Raw genomic sequence first — 17,330 nt, forward strand, 5'->3', positions numbered from 1 at the left:
AGCACACACTTTCTGCCCCGTCGGCTCGCGGCACCGCGGCGCTGCCGAGCCGGGGCCTGGAGCCGACAGGCGTCACAAAGATCAGGGCCACCAAGTGACGGTCGCAGGCGGCCCGTGAAGGGTCACCCCGGGGCTGGCCCCTCCCCACAGCCCCCGGGAGCGAGGGGGTCCTGGCAGGGGGTGCAAAGCCCAGGGAGCCACCCTGCCCTGCCGGTTGGTGTCAGAGCATCCCTCAGGGACAGGAGCAGCCAGGTGTCCCCCAGCAGCCTGGTGACCCCCCAGGGGACAGTGACAGGGACCATCGGCTCGGGGGATGGACCCTGGCACAGGACAGGGGGCTGTGCCATGGCGATGGGGGCAGAGGCAGCCTGGTGAGCTCAGAGCCACCAGCTGCAGCTGCTGTTGTTCTCCCTGTCCCAGACAATGGCCCAATGTCCCCTGCCCAGGGTGTTGTCCTGCCAAACGCACGCACAGGACCCCATTGTGTCCCCACTGTGGCACAGCACTTGCCCGCTCCCACCAGCTCCACCAGGGCACATCCTTTTGGGAGGACTGGGGCATCCAGCCCCTCCTAGGGCTGGGAGATGTTGTGGGGGCCAAATCCTTCCCTCTCCATCACTGGTGAGGAGGTCCTGACTGGTACTCCCAGAAGAGCCAAGCTCTCCACCCACTTGGGAAGGGCTCTGGGGCTGGAATGGGAAGGCAGTCCTGGCCCTGGCAGAGCCCCATTACACCAGTGGCTGAGCTGTGGGAAGCTGGCTGCAGGATGGGAGTGACCTGCCCTGCTCTCCATGCCAGGATCATCCAGGGCTATGGACACCCCGCAGGGACAGGAGCCCCCAGGGCACCCCCAGCCCTGGCCCCCAGCCCGTGGGAGCAGGGACAGCCAGTCCTGCCCCACCACCACCTTCCCCTCCTCCCTGGCTGGCAGGGAGGGAGCAGGGCTGGGGGCAGAGCAGTGTTGGCAGAGCTGTCCCTTGGCAGGAGCCGCCTGGCCGGAGGGGCCCAGCCCGGAGCCAGATCCGGCCAGCGGGAGCTCCCCCACTTCCTCCCGCCGTGGGCCCAGAAAGCACGGCCACTGCAGGTGCCCAAACTCCGGCCAGGGCAGGATCCCAGCCAGGGATGGGCTCCAAGGTGGAGGCAGCAGGACAGGGGCCGGGGACGGCGGCAGCACAGGGAACTAGTCCTGTTTGGGGAGCAGGTCCCCACAGATCTCAGCCCTCAGGAACTCAGGCCACTGCAGTCACTACCATTTCCTTTTATTCTTTGCATCTGTACATACGTGGTATAAAACCTCCTGGTCCTGCACCAGCCCAGCGTTGGCACTGCCCCGCCCCACCGGCCCCACGGCACTGGGACATCGGGGCTCCCTGGCTCAGGGGGCTTCCAGGTGCTCCTCCCACGGGGGACAGACCCATGCTTCCATCAGCTCCCCCGGGAGCAGCTGGTGCCTGGGCTGGCTGGGGGCATCCCTGTGACCCCCAGGCTGGTTGGAGGGTCCAGCATCTGGGATGGATCCATCCATCCATCCGAGCACCTGCCATGGCACAGGGCTGGAGGCTCTTGGTCTGCAGGAAGTCCACAAGCAACCCAGGGAGGCGAAGCTGCCCACAGTCCTGGGCCACCTCTGAGCTCCAGAGCCAAGTTCTTCCTCACGGGGAATCTCCCCTCCGTTAAAACCAAAAGCGAGAGTAAAGAAAGTTAAGTACAAATCAGAAAACAGTAAAAACCGTACGGCGGAAAAAATATATATATTACTAAAGAGGCTAGAAGTCCAAAGGCTCATCTTGTTGGATCCTAAATTGCTTTACATGGGCAGGGGGGCAGGAAACAAGAGCTAATATCCAAAGTCCAACAGAAAGAACCAAAATCGAGTGTGCTTCCCCCTCCCGGGAAGTGCTGAGAGATGTCAGGAACACCCCCGGCCCTGGGAGCAGATTGCTGTCCTGCCAGGTCACAGGGAGAGGGAAGGGGGGAGGAGTCAAGTCTTCCCTGGTGCCACCGTTGCAGCACCGGGGTGTTCAACCCCGTGTCCAAGAACCGCAGTGAGAACCAGACCCTCGGCTCGGCCGCCCTCCTTTATACTCGTATCTCATCATCATCTTCATCAGCAAACGAGAACTCCCTGTCGGGGCGTTTTGGGGGTGCCCCCCGCTGGCTCGGTGGCCTGGGGACAGGGCTGCGCTCCTCGGGCCCCGAGGTGCAGCTGGATGCTGGACTGCTGTCCCTGGGGCCACGGGCCGGGCTCTGGCTCGGCGGGGCCACCACCGTCACCACCGGGGAGCCGGGCAGGGCGGCCTCCCCCTCCTCCTCGTGGCTCTCCTCCTCCTCGGGGTCTTCGTCCTGCTCCCACTGATCCTTATCCATGATGCTCAGGACGTCCCCGAGCATGGAGGGCCCCAGGTCGATGTGGAAGGACATGATGGACTCAGCGTGCTTCATGCCCGCCCCGCCCTTGGCCACCACGACGGGCAGCTCGGTGATGTCCCCGAAGTCGCGCTCGTCCAAGCTGGGGCTCAGCGGCCCCGCGGCCGCCCCGTTCGGGCGCTGCTGCTCTTCGGGGCTCATCTCCTCGGGCTTCTTGACGGGGCTGGAGGAGAGGCTCTTGGGCAGCTGCCCCGCGCTCCTGTCCACCTCCTTCTCGTTGAGCTGGGGCAGGGACACGGCGTTCTTGACGAAGAGCGCCGAGTCCCGCAGCGAGCCCAGCATGTCCCGCCGGTCCCCGCGCGTCACCGACTGCGAGCGCTTGCTGCTGCGGAAGCGGCGGGACAGCAGGCCGGGCTTGGAGGCTCCTGGCTCCTCGCCCGCCTCCGGCACCGGCTCCCCGGCCTTGCTGGTGAGGAAGGAGGTGTCCCCAAAGGCGTCCCCCGCGCGCCCCACGTGCATGGTGTGGCGGAAGTCCCCCAGGGGCGCGCTGATCATCTCGGCCGTCAGGTCGGCGCGCGAGCGGCGCTTGGAGTGGGCCGAGTTGGACACGAGCTGCTTGAGGATCGGCATGGTGGCGGCAGGGGGAGGCTGGGCAGAGCTGCTCCGTGTCCCGCCGGCCCGGCCGCTGCTCACAGCTGGGGCTCCACGGCTGGGATCCCACCGGCGTCACGGACGGGTCACTCCTGGGGGAGAGGAGAGAGGGGCACGGTCAGGCTTCGAGGCCTTCACCCTGCCAAGCTGCAAAATGTGGCCCCATGCCCACAGGCTGCTTGGTTCCCTCGGGACTATCCTCCACACAGGGAACACATCCTCAGACCCATCCCAAGCTCCCCACACCCCCTGAACGAGCGGGTTCCAGACCCTATCCACGGAGCACACATCTAAAGGAGAAACATCTGGGCAAAGGGATGCTTTGGGATGATCCCCGCCCCTGTGCCCCACATGAACGGGCACCAAAAGGGATGCAGGGCACCCCTGTCCCCTCCCCGTGCAGCCCCAGCCCGCCAGAGCAGCTCCAGCCTCCACGAGTCACTCTCCGAGATGCCTGGGATTTTTTTTTTTTTTTTTTTTTTAATTGGAAGAAAGCAGAAAGGAGCAGACGCCAGAAGGAATTGGAAACAGACGGCAGGAAGTGTGTGAGGAGGGCGTAGAGCCCCCGGGAGGCACCGCACGCCGAGCAGGGGGACGGGAGGAGCCGGAGCAGGGGACACACGGGCACCCCACGGGTACCTCTTCATGCTCGGCAGCACGGGGACACGGGGACACGGGGACACAGCCCTGCTGCACCCCAAACCCCTCCATCCTCACTGCTCCCCGGCGCGGAGCCCCTGCGTGACCATCCCCACCCTCCCCGGCCACCTCATCGTCACGGCTGTGACTCAGAGGTGACACAAATGACGAGGGCTCCGGCCGGGTGGGGTGTGGACAGGCACGGTACTCCTTCCCACGGCCCCCTCGGTGCCACGGCCGGCCCGTCCAGCCCAGTGCCCGCAGCCACGCGGGAGGGGACAAGGACAGAGACCACGTCACGGCATCCCGCGCTTCCCACGGCGCCAGGCAGCCCCAGGTGGTCCCGGGAGGGGCTGCCGGGGAGGAAGGGCTCGTGGCCGCCCGTTTCCTCCCTCCGGGCACCGCCGGCGACACCCGCGGCCCCGTGACACGCACGGGGAAGGGACGGACACGTCTGTCCTCCCCTAGGGCGGGGGCCACATCCCCCCGCTGCCCACCCAGCCCCAGGGTGCAGCTGAGTGGCACCACAGGGCCGGCTGGGAGCCAGCCTTGTCCCCACAGCCCACGGGCTGCCACGGTCCCGGCACAACCCAGCCCTGCTCAGCTGGGCACCGCAGGACCTACCCCCCCAGCTCCCAGCATGGCCAGGGGAGGGTTCCACCCCCCGTCTCTCCCCAAATCCACCCTGTGACACCCCCGTGTCCCCTGCAGGAGCAACAGGACCTCAGGCAGGCTGTGGCCAGGCAGGATGGACTCTGACCCCACGCGGGTGCAAAGTCCTGGTGCCCAGCCCTCCCGTGCATGGCTTCCGTGTGGGGCCGGCCAGGGCAGGAATGCCCCGTGGCACGGCACCGGTGGCACGTGGCCACGCTCCCTGTCCAGCCCCGTGCAGGATCCAACCACCCCAGAGAGGCACGGCCTGGGCAGGGCCTGCTCCCTCGCAGGATCTCGTGCGTGCCCGGCCGAGCGCGTGTGCGCGGCACGAACGCCTTGCCCTTCCCAAGTCTCCTTCCAGGCCGGCATTCCTCCAGCCTTTGGTTTTCCATAAAACAAACACTCCCGGCGAGCTCCCCAGCTGGGCCAGGCAACCGTGCTGCTGATTTAGGCCATCTGGGGACTGTCCCTGCCTCGTATTTAGATTTCGGGGCCAAGTTCAGCATTTGTGAGATACTTTGCAAGCCGCGGCGAAGGGGCCACCGGGAGGTTGGAGCGGGACATTGGAGCGTGGCCGTCCCGGCCAGCAGAGCTCCATCACCATCACAGCCCCCAGACCAGCACCACATCCCCCCTCAACACTCCTGCCCTCAGAGCTGTTTCACAGCGGCCAAAATCTCTCCCCACCCCTCGATGTTTCCCTCCCAGCTCACCCCGAGGGGTGGTGGCAGCACAGTGGGGCTCTGCTGCCCGCACAGCCCCGCTGCCCACCCCGTCCTGCCCAGGGGAGCAGCACACAGAGCCCTTTTCTCCTCCTCTCTCTCGGGGAGAGAGGATCCTGTGACATTTCCCGCTGCCGGCGCTTTCACAAACGAAACCAGGCCAGGCATCACTGGCACTGCCTCTCCAGCCACCTACCAGGGGAAGCTGCTGGTAACCCGAGAGACTTCCCAGGCACCTGGCAGCACTGCCCAGCCTGAGGCAGAGAGCCCAGAGCACAGCCAAGTCCCAGCAGTGCTTTGGAGCAAGGGGAGGGGATGAGACCTGCAAGCACGGGTTGAGAAAAAGAGGGATAAAATGTCCTGACAGCCCTGTGCCGCTTCCCACCTGCCCTCTGAGCCCTTTGTTAGCATGAGCTCTGAGCAGCGAGAGCCTCAGGTGCCCAGGGACACAATTGTCCCTGTAAATGAGTGGCTGCTTGCAGGACAGTGGGATCCTGCAGCCAGCATGAAAGTGGGACAGGACCACGTGCCCTGATGGTGCAGGCTTCCCACGAGACCCTCTCCTCCATCCTCTCCATCTCATCCCGCTCAGCACCAGCCACCCGTGGGGACAAGGTAGGACAAGTGGCTCAAAGAAGGAGGGCAGTGAATGGGTGCACACAGGGGAAAGGCTCCCACACGTCCTGCCCCCGGCCTGTCCCGCTCCCAGGCTGGGAAAGCCAAGCTGGGAAAGCATCTCGGCCGGCCTGGCCGGCTCCAAACGAGCTCCCCAGCTTTGCCATGCACAGCACCCCAGGCTCTGCAGTCCCTGCAGCCCCAAGATCAGAGGATGCTCTCCCCACCCTGCTGGGGCAGGGGCTGGGCCAGGCCGGTCGGGCCCCCCACACGGCCCAGGGCCAGGGACAACCCTCACAAGGGAACAGGGAGGACACGGAGCCTGCTCAGCCCCACTTTGGGGAGCGCTGCCCCTCGGGGATCCAGCGCAGGCGGCCCTTTGATGTTGGAGCCTGGCAGACGGCTGCTGGAGACAGGGCACGGATCACACCCTGTCACCGCCAGCCCCGGGAGGGGACCGAGCCGCTGTCACACCCTCGGTCGGGCTCCCCAGCGAGTCTTCCCAGGGCCTGGGGGCAGACGGTCCTGTCAGTGCGGGCAGCCCCGGCGCCCTGGTGACCGCCTCCACCCTGGCGAGGTGACAGGTCTGGTCCTGTCCCTGGCATCGGGACGCCGCTGCAGCTCAGCCGTGGGATGCACGGAGCAGCCTCTGGAAGTTGAAACGCAACTGACAGCGAGCATCAGAGGCAAGGGATGGCGAGATGGCACACGGGGAGGGCAGGAGGCAAAGCTCGGCTCTCGCCAGGGCTCTCGGCACACGGAGCAGCGCCAGGCTGGGGAACTCACCGCCCCAGCGCCGGCACGCCAGTGCCAAAAGCAGAGAAGCGCTCCCCGAGGGACTGCCAACAGCCGGGAGGTAGCCAGAGTTCAGCAAGGAACTATTGGCAGGACACGCCAGAACACGCACAGGACCATAAATCCTCCTGCTATGGGGCCACGAACCAGCCCGCGGCTCTCCAGAGCCAGGAGGGGACTCCTCCGAGGGGAAAGGTTATCTCCTCGCTGGTCCTGGCTCCTTCTCTCACAACAACAGGGGCTGGCCGGGGTCCGACAGGATACCGGGGCTAAACAGACCTCCCGACCTCCGCCGGGCTCCGAATTCCTGCGGTTTCGCTGGGGTGGACGGGAAGTAAACAGGCAGACTTCCCACAGCGCGGCCACGGCTCCCTACCTGCCGGGGGGCCCGCAGCCCACAGCAGCCGGCTCGGGGGGCCCGCGGCGGCTGTTTGTGCTCAGGACAAAACCCAGCGAACAAAGGGAGAGAGCGGCACGGTCAGCACAACGCCGCCGGCAGCGGGGCTGGCTGGGGGGGCCGCGCAGGGAGCCCCGCGGCCGAGCAGCCCATGGCACGGACCCAGGCGGCTGCCCCAGGGATGGGGGCTCAGGGCAGCCTCGCCCTGCACCCCCAGACCCAAATCCACCGAGCCTTCTCGGGGCTAAACCTCAGTTGGAGTCGCTCCACGGTTTCCGAGGGAGCTGCGTCCAAAACAGACTTGTTTACTGTGTGCTCAGCTGGGGAGCGAACCCGTCCCGGGGTGCAGAGAGCGCACGCTGTGCCTCAGTTTCCACCCCAGCCCATTAACGATCCCTCTGGAACAGCTTTCCTACTCTATAGATCCCAGCTCCCTTTGAAACGGCCCTCCTGATCCATAGATTCGGCGCTTGGAAACATCTATACTTATCGCTGCTGCTGCCGCCGGGGTCAAACCGGGGCGGCGTGGGACGAGTCCAGCGCCCCGCGAGCGGCCGCTGCCCACTGAGTCCCAGCTCCACAGGCAGGTCTGCGACTCAGCTCCGCGCCCGGGGCTGGCACAGCCGCGCAGCTCCCTCTCTCCGGGGCACCGGAGCGGCTTTGGGAGCCGGTCCCGTGCCCAGGGCTGGCAGAGCAGGGCAGGTCCCTCTCTGCGGGGCACCCGTGGGAGCGGCGTGTGCCGCGCAGGGACCGGGATCAGGGCAGGCTGGGGGCCGGCCAGGACCCCGAGCCGTGTCCCGGGCCGCCGGGGGATGAGCGGGACGGGGATTTCGGGAGGCTCTGACTCAGCACCCGCCGGCGCCCAGCCCCGGCCAGCCCCGGGGTGCCGCTGGACCAGCTCCAGTGCGGGGAGGATCCACCTCCCCGAGACGGCCCGCGGGCAGCCACCGCCCCGGCCGCGACCACCGCCGGCTGCGGCCACCGCCTGCCTAGCGCGGGGCTCGGCGGAGCCGCGGGCGAGCGGCCGCCGGTGGGGCGGGGTGAGCCGGGCCGGTGCCCCACTCCGGGCAAACACCGCTCCGCATCCTGTTAACCCCTTCTCCCACTCGCGCCGCGGACAGACCCCACGGCACCCCGGGGATTGAGGTGGGGGGGTCACCGCCGCCCCCCCTACCCGGTACCGGAGCGGGGCAGCCCCGGGGACCCCGCCCGTTCACCGGACAATAGCCGAGCGAGCGCGGCTGCCTCCCGCCCGAGCCGGGTCCAGCCGAGCCACGTCCAGCCCAGCCGAGCTGAGCCGAGCTGAGGCTCCCCGAGCCGAGCCGGCCCCCGGAGTCCCCGGCCCCCCCATACCTGCTCGCCCGGGCCCCGCCGCCGCCGGTCCATGGCCGCGCCGCGCCGGAACGGAGCCCCCCCGCCGCGCCGGTGATGTCATCGCCCCGCCCGGGCCAATCGTGCCACGACACGTCACGGGCTGTCCCACGCCCTCCATTCAAACCCGAGTGGGGCGGGGGGCCTGGGAGGGGGTGGTGACCCTTGTCCCCAGCGCGGCCTCGCCCAGGGGGGTCCTACGGGAGCAGGGGACCTGAGTGGGGTCACGAGTGGGGTGGAGGAAGGCGATCGCGAGAAGCTTCCCCTCGAGGGGGGTCGTGAGTGGGGTCTCCCGGCCCCTCCCAGGCGCGGTGCAGGGATGCCACCGTTCCAATCGTGACTGTGACACCCACGGGGCTGCAGCACCCACATCTCCCCTCCGTCCCCCCCATCTCCCTGTTCCCAGCCAGCCCCACTGCTCCATCCCCCTCGGGGGGCCGTGGGGTCCCTCCAGGCCATGGATGATTTGGGTGGGCAGTGGCCAGGACACGATGACAGGGGCTGCAAGCCCACCCCAGACCCCTGGCGCTGGGTTCCATGGCTCCACCGGAGCTGGTGATGGATTCCATGGCCGCCCCAGCTCTGGGGATGGGCTCCGTGGTCCCCCCAGCGCTGGTAATGGATTCCGTGACCATCCCAGCCCCCCTGGAGCTGGTGAGGGGCTGAAAGGGAGAGTGCTGGGCTGCACAGCCGCTCGCTCGCGGGGATTAAGACAAGACCTTTGTGGGAGAAAAGGGGCGGGAGAGCTGAGATTATCCCGAACCTGCCTAATGCAGCGTTTCTTGGATATTCCGGAGCATCTGGCGTCTTTGTGGAGGGAGCCAGGATGGGGTGCAGGGGGGTGGTGAGAGGGATCCTGGGATGCTCCAGCCATGCAGCCCTGGGATCTCAGGGGCTGGGACACAACGCTGAGATGTCCCGAGGTCTCTCACGTCACTGGTGCAAGGAGTTCCATTCCCTGGGCCCAGCAGCATGATCTGGGGGCCCATTGTGGCAGCACCAGGCTGGGCAGCACTGGGCACTCTGATGGCTCATCTGGTGCTGACACTTTCCTCCGTGGGAAGAAGGAAGTGGCATAAACGCGGAGCTGGCACTGCAGTGGGCAGTGAGGGTGGGTGTGGCACTGCAGAGATGCTGGGGTTGGCACCCAGGGCACAGCTTCTGCCCCCAGCCCGGCTGCCCAGCACCATCTCACTCATGCCTGCTGTCTCCATCCCGGGCCGTGCTGCTCCCTCCAGTGCCATTTTCACAACCCAGTTGCTTGGCAAATTTTATTTTCCTTTCCATACGGGGAAACTGAGGCAAGAGGCAAAGCCTGCAGTTGGGAAGGAGTCCCCTGGGAGCCACCACTGGATGCAACAGTGGTTTTTTGGTGGGTGAGGAAGAGGAGGAGGGTTTTCCAGAGCTCCCACCGGCAGCTTGACCCAGTCGTGCGGGGACAGGGTCGAAGGCTGGTGTGACACCGGAGCAGCTCTGCTTGTCTCACCTGATGCTGTCACGGGAGCGGGGAGATGGCTGAGACAGCGCAGTCAGGAGGGATTAACATCAACCAGCTGCTGGGAGCCGGCGGGAAGGCTCCCGCAGGCTGGCCTGGCTCCGGCTGGGAAGAGCAGGCACTCACTCAACTTGAAAAACTGCCTGGGAGAGACGGGCCCCCCTCCCTGCACCCTCAGCCATGCAGAGCCCGGGGCTGGATCCGGCCCTGGGGAGGCAACAGCCAGGTCGGGGTGCTGGGTGGCTCGGGAGCCCGGACCTCAGCGCTCCCGCCCTCCCCAGCCACCGCCGGTTCCTTTTGCTGCTTCTCAGCAGCTTTTGAAAGCAGGGAATAAAAAAGAAAAGGCTTGAAAAGCACTTTGAAAAGCAGGGCAGGGAGAAGCGCCCAAGTTCCCAGCAGCTCCATCCCCTCCTCCTGCTGCCAGCGCCTGCCAGCTTTGTCTGCCGACACTGCCGAGCCAGGGGGTGCTTTCCCCGAGCCCCGGTGCTGGGGATGGCCCTCGGACACCCCAGGGTGCCAGGAAACCACAGCCCCCCAGACCCCTCCATCCCCACGGCCCAGCGCTGGCTGCTGCCAGAAGCCTCCCCAGCAGGCCCACTAACCCCACAGACACCAGTTTGCACCCACAACAGGGGGGTTTCACCCCTTCCCCACACCGTTTGCCCAGGGGTGAGCAGGGTGAGCAGTTTATCCAGCTAATCCTGGCAGGACGTACTGCCTGCCCACGGCTGGCATCTCAGCACTCTCGGGGTGCCACCGGGATGAGCAGTGTGCAGGTCGGAGCCTGCAGTGGGCAGGCTCACCCTGCCTGCCCCAGCCGGCACACTCTGGGTGCCAGGGAAGGAGCTCCCACAACTCACCACCCGCCCAGGAAACCATCACCCGGATGGGATGCAGCCATCCCGGCTCCTCCCAGGAGAGCTGGGTTTCCAGGTTGGAACAAGATGGTCTTTGAGATCCCTTCCAACCCAAACCATTCCACGGTTCTATGATCCCACCTGGAGCGTGGCTTCTGCAGGGACCCACCGTGGCTGGTAGCACCCATGGAAGACCCCTGTCCTGGCACAGCTTTGGCACAGGGACCCCTTCAGTGTGGTGCACCCACACCTGCAGGACAGGGTGCACAGACTGGGTCTGTCCTCTGCTCTCCTCTCCCTGCCGCCCCTGGCACAGTGAAGGGCACGTGGGGCTCTGAGGATGCGCCGAGTCCCGTCTGGCCCCCGGCGTGGCAGGAGGGGCTGTCCCTGTCCCCATGGCCCAGGGCAAGGGAAAGGTGGGGACGTGGCATACTTGGCTCTGCCCCAGGAGCTGGCGGGGAGCAGGAGAGATCTGGAGGACAGGGAGAGCCCAGGCTGCAGGGCTGCTTCTAGAACAGAGACATCCAGATAAATCCCAGCCCAGTTCTACTGGTCACAAACCCTGGTTTTGGCACATAAAACATCTCCCTGGGGCACCTGGGGCAGGGAGCAGGTCCTACTCCAGCACTGCCTTGTCTGCCCAGAGAGGTCTAGGGTTGCAGCATGTCCTCTGTGCCCCACTTTGGCTCCCCCAGCGCTGACAGCCAACAGTGCTCTGCCCCGGGGAGAACCTGCAGGCCACCAGAGCAGCGCCTGGAGAGGCGTCAAGGCCAGTTCAGTCCCCGGGGACTGATCAGTGCCGACAGCTCCCCCTGCACGGAGCAGCCCTGAGAGCCAGCAGTGCAGGCAGCACCGGGGATGGGCACAGGCAGCCCACACCTGCCTGGAGGGGCCGGGATGGAAGGAGCGACTGTGGGAGAGAGCTGGTTGTGACAGCAGCGTGGTGAAAGCCAAGGTGGGGGACAGGTGGCTGTGCTCAGTGTCTTCCCCTGCCAGCCCAGTTGGCCCAACCGGGCCCTGTGCCCTGCGCAGCTCCCAGACCATCCCTGGGGAGCTGAGAGCCAACTCACTACCGTGCTGGGTTGTGGGATGCCACCCCTGAGCCGTGGGAAACCACGAGCACAAAGGGCTCCTCCCTCCTTGGTCACCACTGCTGCCACAGGGTCCCGGTGCTCCGGCCACAGCCACACCCGCGGCTTCACCTCCCGGCACGGGGCCAGCACCAAACCTGCCGTGGATGTGGCTGCACCTCCAGCTCCTTCCTCCTGCCAGGGATGAGCCAGGGCAAGGCAGGTGAGCGGGGCCTGGGCTCTGCTCTGCCCCAGTGCCAGGGAGCACATGCAGACCCCACACAGGTGGCTCTGGGACCTGCATCCCGCTGTCCCTGCACTGGGGACACAGCTGGGGACACTGTCGGTCCTCCTCCCATGGGGAGCATCCCTTGTGCATGGATCATCCCTCACAGGGGATCACCCCCCACACAGGGAGCACCCCTCACACAGGGAGCACCCCTCACACAGGGAGCACAGGGAGCACAAGGAGCATCCCTCACACAGGGAACTCACCTGTGCTGCTCAGCTCCCCAGACCTGCTCTGCCCGCTGTCTCCGTCAGCTCCCCATCCCAGCCCCGGTGGGAGGAAGGTCCCTCTTGCACAAGCTGGGATGCCTGGGGCTGGAGTTGGGCTGCAAATGAGGAGCAGGATTTGTCCAGCCAAATGCAGACCCCCCGCACCAGGTTGTGGTCTTGGCTTGTGGCTTCCAGGGGCTCTGAGCCCCAGGTGCTGTGCAGACCCCCACCCCGGTGGCCCCTGGACATGGATCCGGTGCCCTGGCAGCACCAGTGGCAGCTGAGCCCTCCCCAGCTCAGCTCCAGCCCCACCCCGTTCGCTGCCAGGGGGCGATGGGTGATGAAACCTGAATGTGTCACCTGGATTTTCCTGCCAGGCCTGAAGGGCAGAACAAATGAGGGCAGCTGTGAACCACCCCAGGAGACACCCCCAGTGCCAGGGTTGCTGCTGGAGGTGCCCAAAGCACCAGTGGGGTAACCTCCCTCCTTCCCTGTCCCACAGCCCCCTTTCCCAGCAGCTCCAGAATCCCACTGGGATGGAAACACAGGATCCAGCCACCACAGCTCGCTGCACCCTTCTGGGCTCTATCCCAGCACCTCTGACACCCTCTGCCCACATCCTTCCCTGGTGCCCTGGGGCTGATATGAGCCAGCAGGGCAATGGGACACACGGACACACGGGCCCCCCTGGCCCTTCCTCTGGTATAGCAAGGTGACAGAGAGGTGACACACTGATCCTCAGGCTGTTTATTGGCATTTCCCTCAGCTCAGCCCGGGTTCCACGGCCCTGCTGGGCTGGTGCTGGCTCACCCATAGGCACTGCGGGGGCTTTGCTGTGCAGAGACCCCCAAAATGGCCACAGCCATGGACCCCCCGGCATTGCCACCCCTAAATGCCCTCAGACCTCTGCACAAAACCCCGTTGAAAAGCCCCAAACCACCAGAAATGCCAAGGGGGGGGCTTCGATTGCTGTATTCCCCCGACTCCTCCCCAGATCCCCCGGGGTGCGAAATCAGGGGGGACTCAGCACCACGTGCACCCCGGCGGGGCTCTCCTGGGGTTTCAGTCCTGGGTTCTTCTGCGGGGCTGTGCTGGGCCAGGCACAAACGAGGGAAGGAATTAATTGTCCCCTAGGTTCCTAGCACAGGGGGTGCTCCCTTCTCCCAAAGGCTTTGTGGGTCCCAGAGCAGGGGCGTTCACGTCCAGAGGTTTGAAGATCAGCAGAGCTCCTCTTCCCCTCCACAGTCGGGGGTCCCTGTGTCACTGCTTGTCCCCACGTCCTGGGGGAACCACAAGGGGAAGGGCTGGGGTTTGGCACAGCAGGGGCCCCTCACCCAGCCCCTCAGCACCTATGGGACCCCGGCAAGTCCGGCAGCAGCTGCGGGGCAGCCACAGTGGGTGCTGAGGGTGATGTCCAGTGCACCCAGAGCCCCCCTGCTCCACCTCGCCCGAGGAGTCCGAGATGCAGAAACTTTGGCCAAAGACACCCACAGAGCCTGAGGCTGCTCCCTCTCGGTGCCCTTCAGCCTCTCCCCTTCCTCCTCCTCCTCCTCTTCTCCCCCTCGCCTCTTTTTTTTTCCTCTTAATTTCTTGGGGCTTTTCTTTTTTTTTTTTTTTTTTTTTTTTTTTTTTTTTTTTTTTTGCTTCTGTTTAAATATCAAACGAAGGACGAGAAGCCAGCGATGGGGGCTCTGGAGCCGGGGGCCAGGCTGCTGGGCGGGCGGTACAGGGTCCCGGGCTGGCTGCTGGGGGCGTTGCTGGGGGTCTGGGGGGTGGGAGTCCTGCTGGCTTTGGGGCGGAAGAGGCTGCCCTGCTGCGTGGAGGTGCTGTTGGAGAGGGGAGCGTGGTCGGGCTCCCCCGAGTCGCTCTCGGTGTAGCTGTAGGCCTGTGCCCGGGAGATGCCCTTCTGCTGCCGCCGCCACGAGTTGTAGTAGGTGGGGTCGCTGATGTAGTGGTTGACAAAGGAATGGGCCTTCTGGTGCCCGGGATCCACCTCGTACTCGCTGTCACTGCCCTGAAAAACAGGATAGGGGAGTGAGGGGGGGGAGTGGGGGCATCACCCGCCAGCCCCAAAATGCCCCAAACGCCTCATCTCCCAGGCAACCAGCAACAGGACAAGAGGAAACGGCTCCAGCTGCACCAGGGGAGGTTCAGGTTGCGGCATCAGGAGGAATTTCTTCACTGAAAGGGTGGTCAGGCATTCAAAGGGGCTCCCCGGGGAGGTTTGGAGTCCCCACCCCTGGAGGTGTCCAAGGAAGGCCTGGCCCTGGGCTGGGGGACAAGCTGGGCACAGGGAGGGGACTTGATGATCTCACAGGTCTTTTCCAACCTAAATGATTCTGGGATTCTCAGTGTTTTTCTGGTGCTTTCCCAGCGCTCTTTTGGGAACGCTGGCAAGCACATCCCAAAAGTATTTAGAGGCTGGGACGGCAGCAGCACCGCTGGGGGGTTTCTGCCTCCCGCTAAAACAAAACAAAACCTTATACAAAAGGTTCCTGGGCCCCCCCGAGGCCGCGATGCCCCCGGGCTGGCGGGAAGGGTGTTTTTGGGCTCTGCCTCGGCGCTGCCGGTAATTGGATTCAGCTTCCCCGGCGGCGCACAAAGGGCCCATTGAGGGCGGTGGGAACTGCCCCGCGCCAGCGCCAGCTCCCGCCGCTCTTCACAGCTCCTCAAAAGCCACTCGAGCCCCGCTCGGGCCGCAGGGAGCGGGGCTGGCATCTGCCAAGGAAACAGCCGGTGCGGGCAGCGATGGGGGGGGCCCTCCCGAGGACAGTCCCCTCCTGCTCAAGGACAGCCCTGAGGACCACCAGACCTTCCCCTGGGTGTCAGCCTCATCTTTTGAGACACTGCCCAGGATCCATCCCGGGGGTGATGCTCCCATGGCCTCCCTGGGGCTGCCTGCCCGGGGAGCTCCCATGGCCACGCTCCTGCCCGGCCACAGCTGCCCGTTGCTCCGGGACAAGACAAAGGTGGCATTTTGTGGGCTTGGCAGAGCTGCGGGCGTTGCCACCAGCGACCGGGCAGCGGGACAGTCCCCAGCCCCGCTGACCTCCCGTCCCCCAGCCCCTGTCCTGTCCCCGGCAGCCCCGTGAGCCCCCCATGGTGTCACATCCCCAGCACACAGGCCGGGGGCTGGGCCAGCCTCGCTCGGGCTCCGTGCCATGAAGCCATGGGGATGCTGCTGCCTGAAAAGCAGGATGTGGCAGGAGCAGAGTTGCTGTTCCCAAATGAGCACCAGGACCTGCCTCGTGGCAGGCAGAGAGCAGGGCTGATGCCCGGGGAGGGCTCCCAGCACCCTCCATCCTGCCCCAGTGGAGCCCCACGTGCAGCCCTGGAAGGTCACCTGGGAGTCGGAGACCTCGGAGGGTTTCTCGGTGAGGCTGCTGCTCTCGGCGGGGATCAGGTCGTTGTACTTGGTCACGTCCTCGTCCGAGTAGTGGAGGCTGCCAGGGCTGGGCCGGGGTGGGGACCTGGGGGACAGGCGGGGGGTCAGCATGTGTCCCCTCCCCTCGGGGCTGTCACTTGGGGACAACCCCAGCTGACCCCCAGGGCAGGCTCAGGGACCGCCTGGTTTGCCAATTCCCCCCAAAACCCCCTGATCCCATCTGGGAACTGAAACAGTCCCCCTTGTGTGGGGAGGGGCTGTGGTGGGGGGTCCCTACCGGGTGTAGATGCCGTTCTTCCGGCAGAAGGAGTTCTTGACGGAGAGGCGCCGGTTGTTGAGCTCCAGGGCGGGGAAGCTGCCCTCATCCAGGCTCACCATCTCCCCGTGGCTCAGGGCAGTCGCCTTGGAGCTGTTCCCTGGGGGATGGGATGCTCAGCCTCTCCCAGACCCCCCCCAGGCAGCACAGCACAGCACAGGGTGGGTCTGGACCCTGCACGGGTGGGGGGAGCTGGAGAAGGGTCCAGAAGGAATTGTGCTGCCTCCAGAGTGACCACAGCCTGGGGACAGCCCGGAGGGGACAGCCCTGTGCCCAGTGCCACGGGCCATGCCCAGCCTGCCCGCCCTGGCTCAGCCCCCTGAGCTGCCCCAGCGCCTGCAGCTCCCAGCTCTGGGGCTGTTTGCTTAACGAGGAGGTCTGGATTTTCCCCACAATTTGAGCCCTTGATAGAGCTAAGAAAACAGAGCTGTGTTTGGCTAATCCCAGTGACCTCTGCAAGCCCCCAGGCTGTCCTGCCTCTGCAGCTGACTGTGGGACAAGTCAGTTATTTAATCTTTAGCTCCCAGTGTGCACTGGGAAGGCCACAGCATCGTTATCATGTGCCACTGGCTCCCTGGGGCAGCTGTTCCCAAGGCAGGCAGGAAGGGAGGCTCCCACCGCTCCACTCAGACCCCAAAGGCAGGCAGGGAGATGCCCAGGAGGCTCCCATGGGATCAGGGCTGGCACTTGGAGGGTCCTGTCACCACCCATCACGCTCCCACACTCACCTGAGTCTGACTTCTTGGAGTACTTCTTGCTCTGCCCACGGATGATGAGCACGAAGACGAGGAGGAGGATGAAGATGAGCCCCACCAGGGCAATGACCACCAGGAACCACCACTCCTCGTAGAATGGGTTGGTTTTCTGGGCTGGGGCACAGCAGGGAGGGTCAGAGGGGGACAGTCATGGGGGGCAACTAGTCTGGATGCACAGACCCCACTGCAGGGCATGGGGTCACTTGGGGAGTTTTATAAGACCTGGATGCACGTGATAGGGGGATAACAGGGAGCTTTGGAAGGGGAGTGCTGACAGTGGAATTTGGGACTCTGCAGGAGCCAGGGGATGGCTTTCAGTGATGGCCATGAGAACAGAACAACACCAGGGCCCTCCCTCTGGCACAGGGGGGACAGCAGCCCCCCCAGACACCCACATGGTGCCCACCTGACACGGAGGGGGAGGGAGTGCTGGGGGTCCCGTAGCCATAGTCATTCACGGCGATGACACGGAAGTCGTAGCTGACCCCCTGCTTGAGGATGTCCATGCTGAAGGTGTAGGAGGTCACCTCCTTGGGGATGTCTTTGATGAGGATGTCCCAGAGCCCCTCGTCTGGAAGAGAGAAGGGGTCTGGGAGGGAAGGGCTGGTTCTGCAGGACACCCCAGGGCGAGGGGCTGATGTCCCTCCTTCCAGGACCGCGTGCCCTCCGGGTGCTGCCCTTTCCACCAGCCCTGCTCCACACTGGGCCCTAATCCCCAACCCAGCCTGTCAGGCGGCCTGGGA

At 65.4% G+C, this 17,330-nt stretch overlaps 2 protein-coding genes across 4 annotated transcripts in view; both read right to left on the reverse strand.

The window, feature by feature from the left end:
- Positions 1-1,238: 1,238 nt before the first annotated feature.
- Positions 1,239-8,238, reverse strand: CDC42EP4 (CDC42 effector protein 4). 3 transcript variants are annotated; one of them, XM_027906833.1, is made up of 2 exons: positions 8,194-8,238; positions 1,239-3,110 (listed from the first exon to the last, which is right to left on the reverse strand). In XM_027906833.1, the coding sequence occupies exon 2, from the start codon at positions 2,995-2,997 to the stop codon at positions 2,080-2,082; it is 918 nt and encodes a 305-aa protein (XP_027762634.1). In that variant the 5' UTR covers positions 2,998-3,110; positions 8,194-8,238; the 3' UTR covers positions 1,239-2,079. The 3 variants fall into 3 exon arrangements, with proteins under 3 accessions (XP_027762634.1, XP_027762636.1, XP_027762635.1); XM_027906835.1 differs by lacking the exon at positions 8,194-8,238 and adding an exon at positions 8,058-8,078; XM_027906834.1 differs by lacking the exon at positions 8,194-8,238 and adding an exon at positions 4,352-4,385.
- Positions 8,239-13,727: 5,489 nt separating this feature from the next.
- SDK2 (sidekick cell adhesion molecule 2) overlaps positions 13,728-17,330 on the reverse strand; it is a 45,589-nt gene continuing 41,986 nt past the window's right edge. Inside the window, exons 41-45 of the mRNA XM_027906832.1 lie at positions 16,994-17,158; positions 16,561-16,701; positions 15,794-15,932; positions 15,475-15,601; positions 13,728-14,145 (exon numbers count right to left, since the gene is read on the reverse strand). Coding sequence (XP_027762633.1) covers positions 13,789-14,145; positions 15,475-15,601; positions 15,794-15,932; positions 16,561-16,701; positions 16,994-17,158 — 929 coding nt within the window. The 3' untranslated portion in view covers positions 13,728-13,788. The remainder of the gene's footprint in view (positions 14,146-15,474; positions 15,602-15,793; positions 15,933-16,560; positions 16,702-16,993; positions 17,159-17,330) is intronic.

This window comes from Empidonax traillii, unplaced genomic scaffold, assembly GCF_003031625.1.
Source record: "Empidonax traillii isolate 1590-97213 ecotype Southwest subspecies unplaced genomic scaffold, ASM303162v1 scaffold1363:size121840, whole genome shotgun sequence".
Classification (NCBI taxonomy): Eukaryota; Metazoa; Chordata; class Aves; order Passeriformes; family Tyrannidae; genus Empidonax; species Empidonax traillii.

Bases quoted from the DNA above. Each gene is read 5' to 3' on its own strand.
- CDC42EP4 (XM_027906833.1), bottom strand. From the start codon at position 2,997: ATGCCGATCCTCAAGCAGCTCGTGTCCAACTCGGCCCACTCCAAGCGC.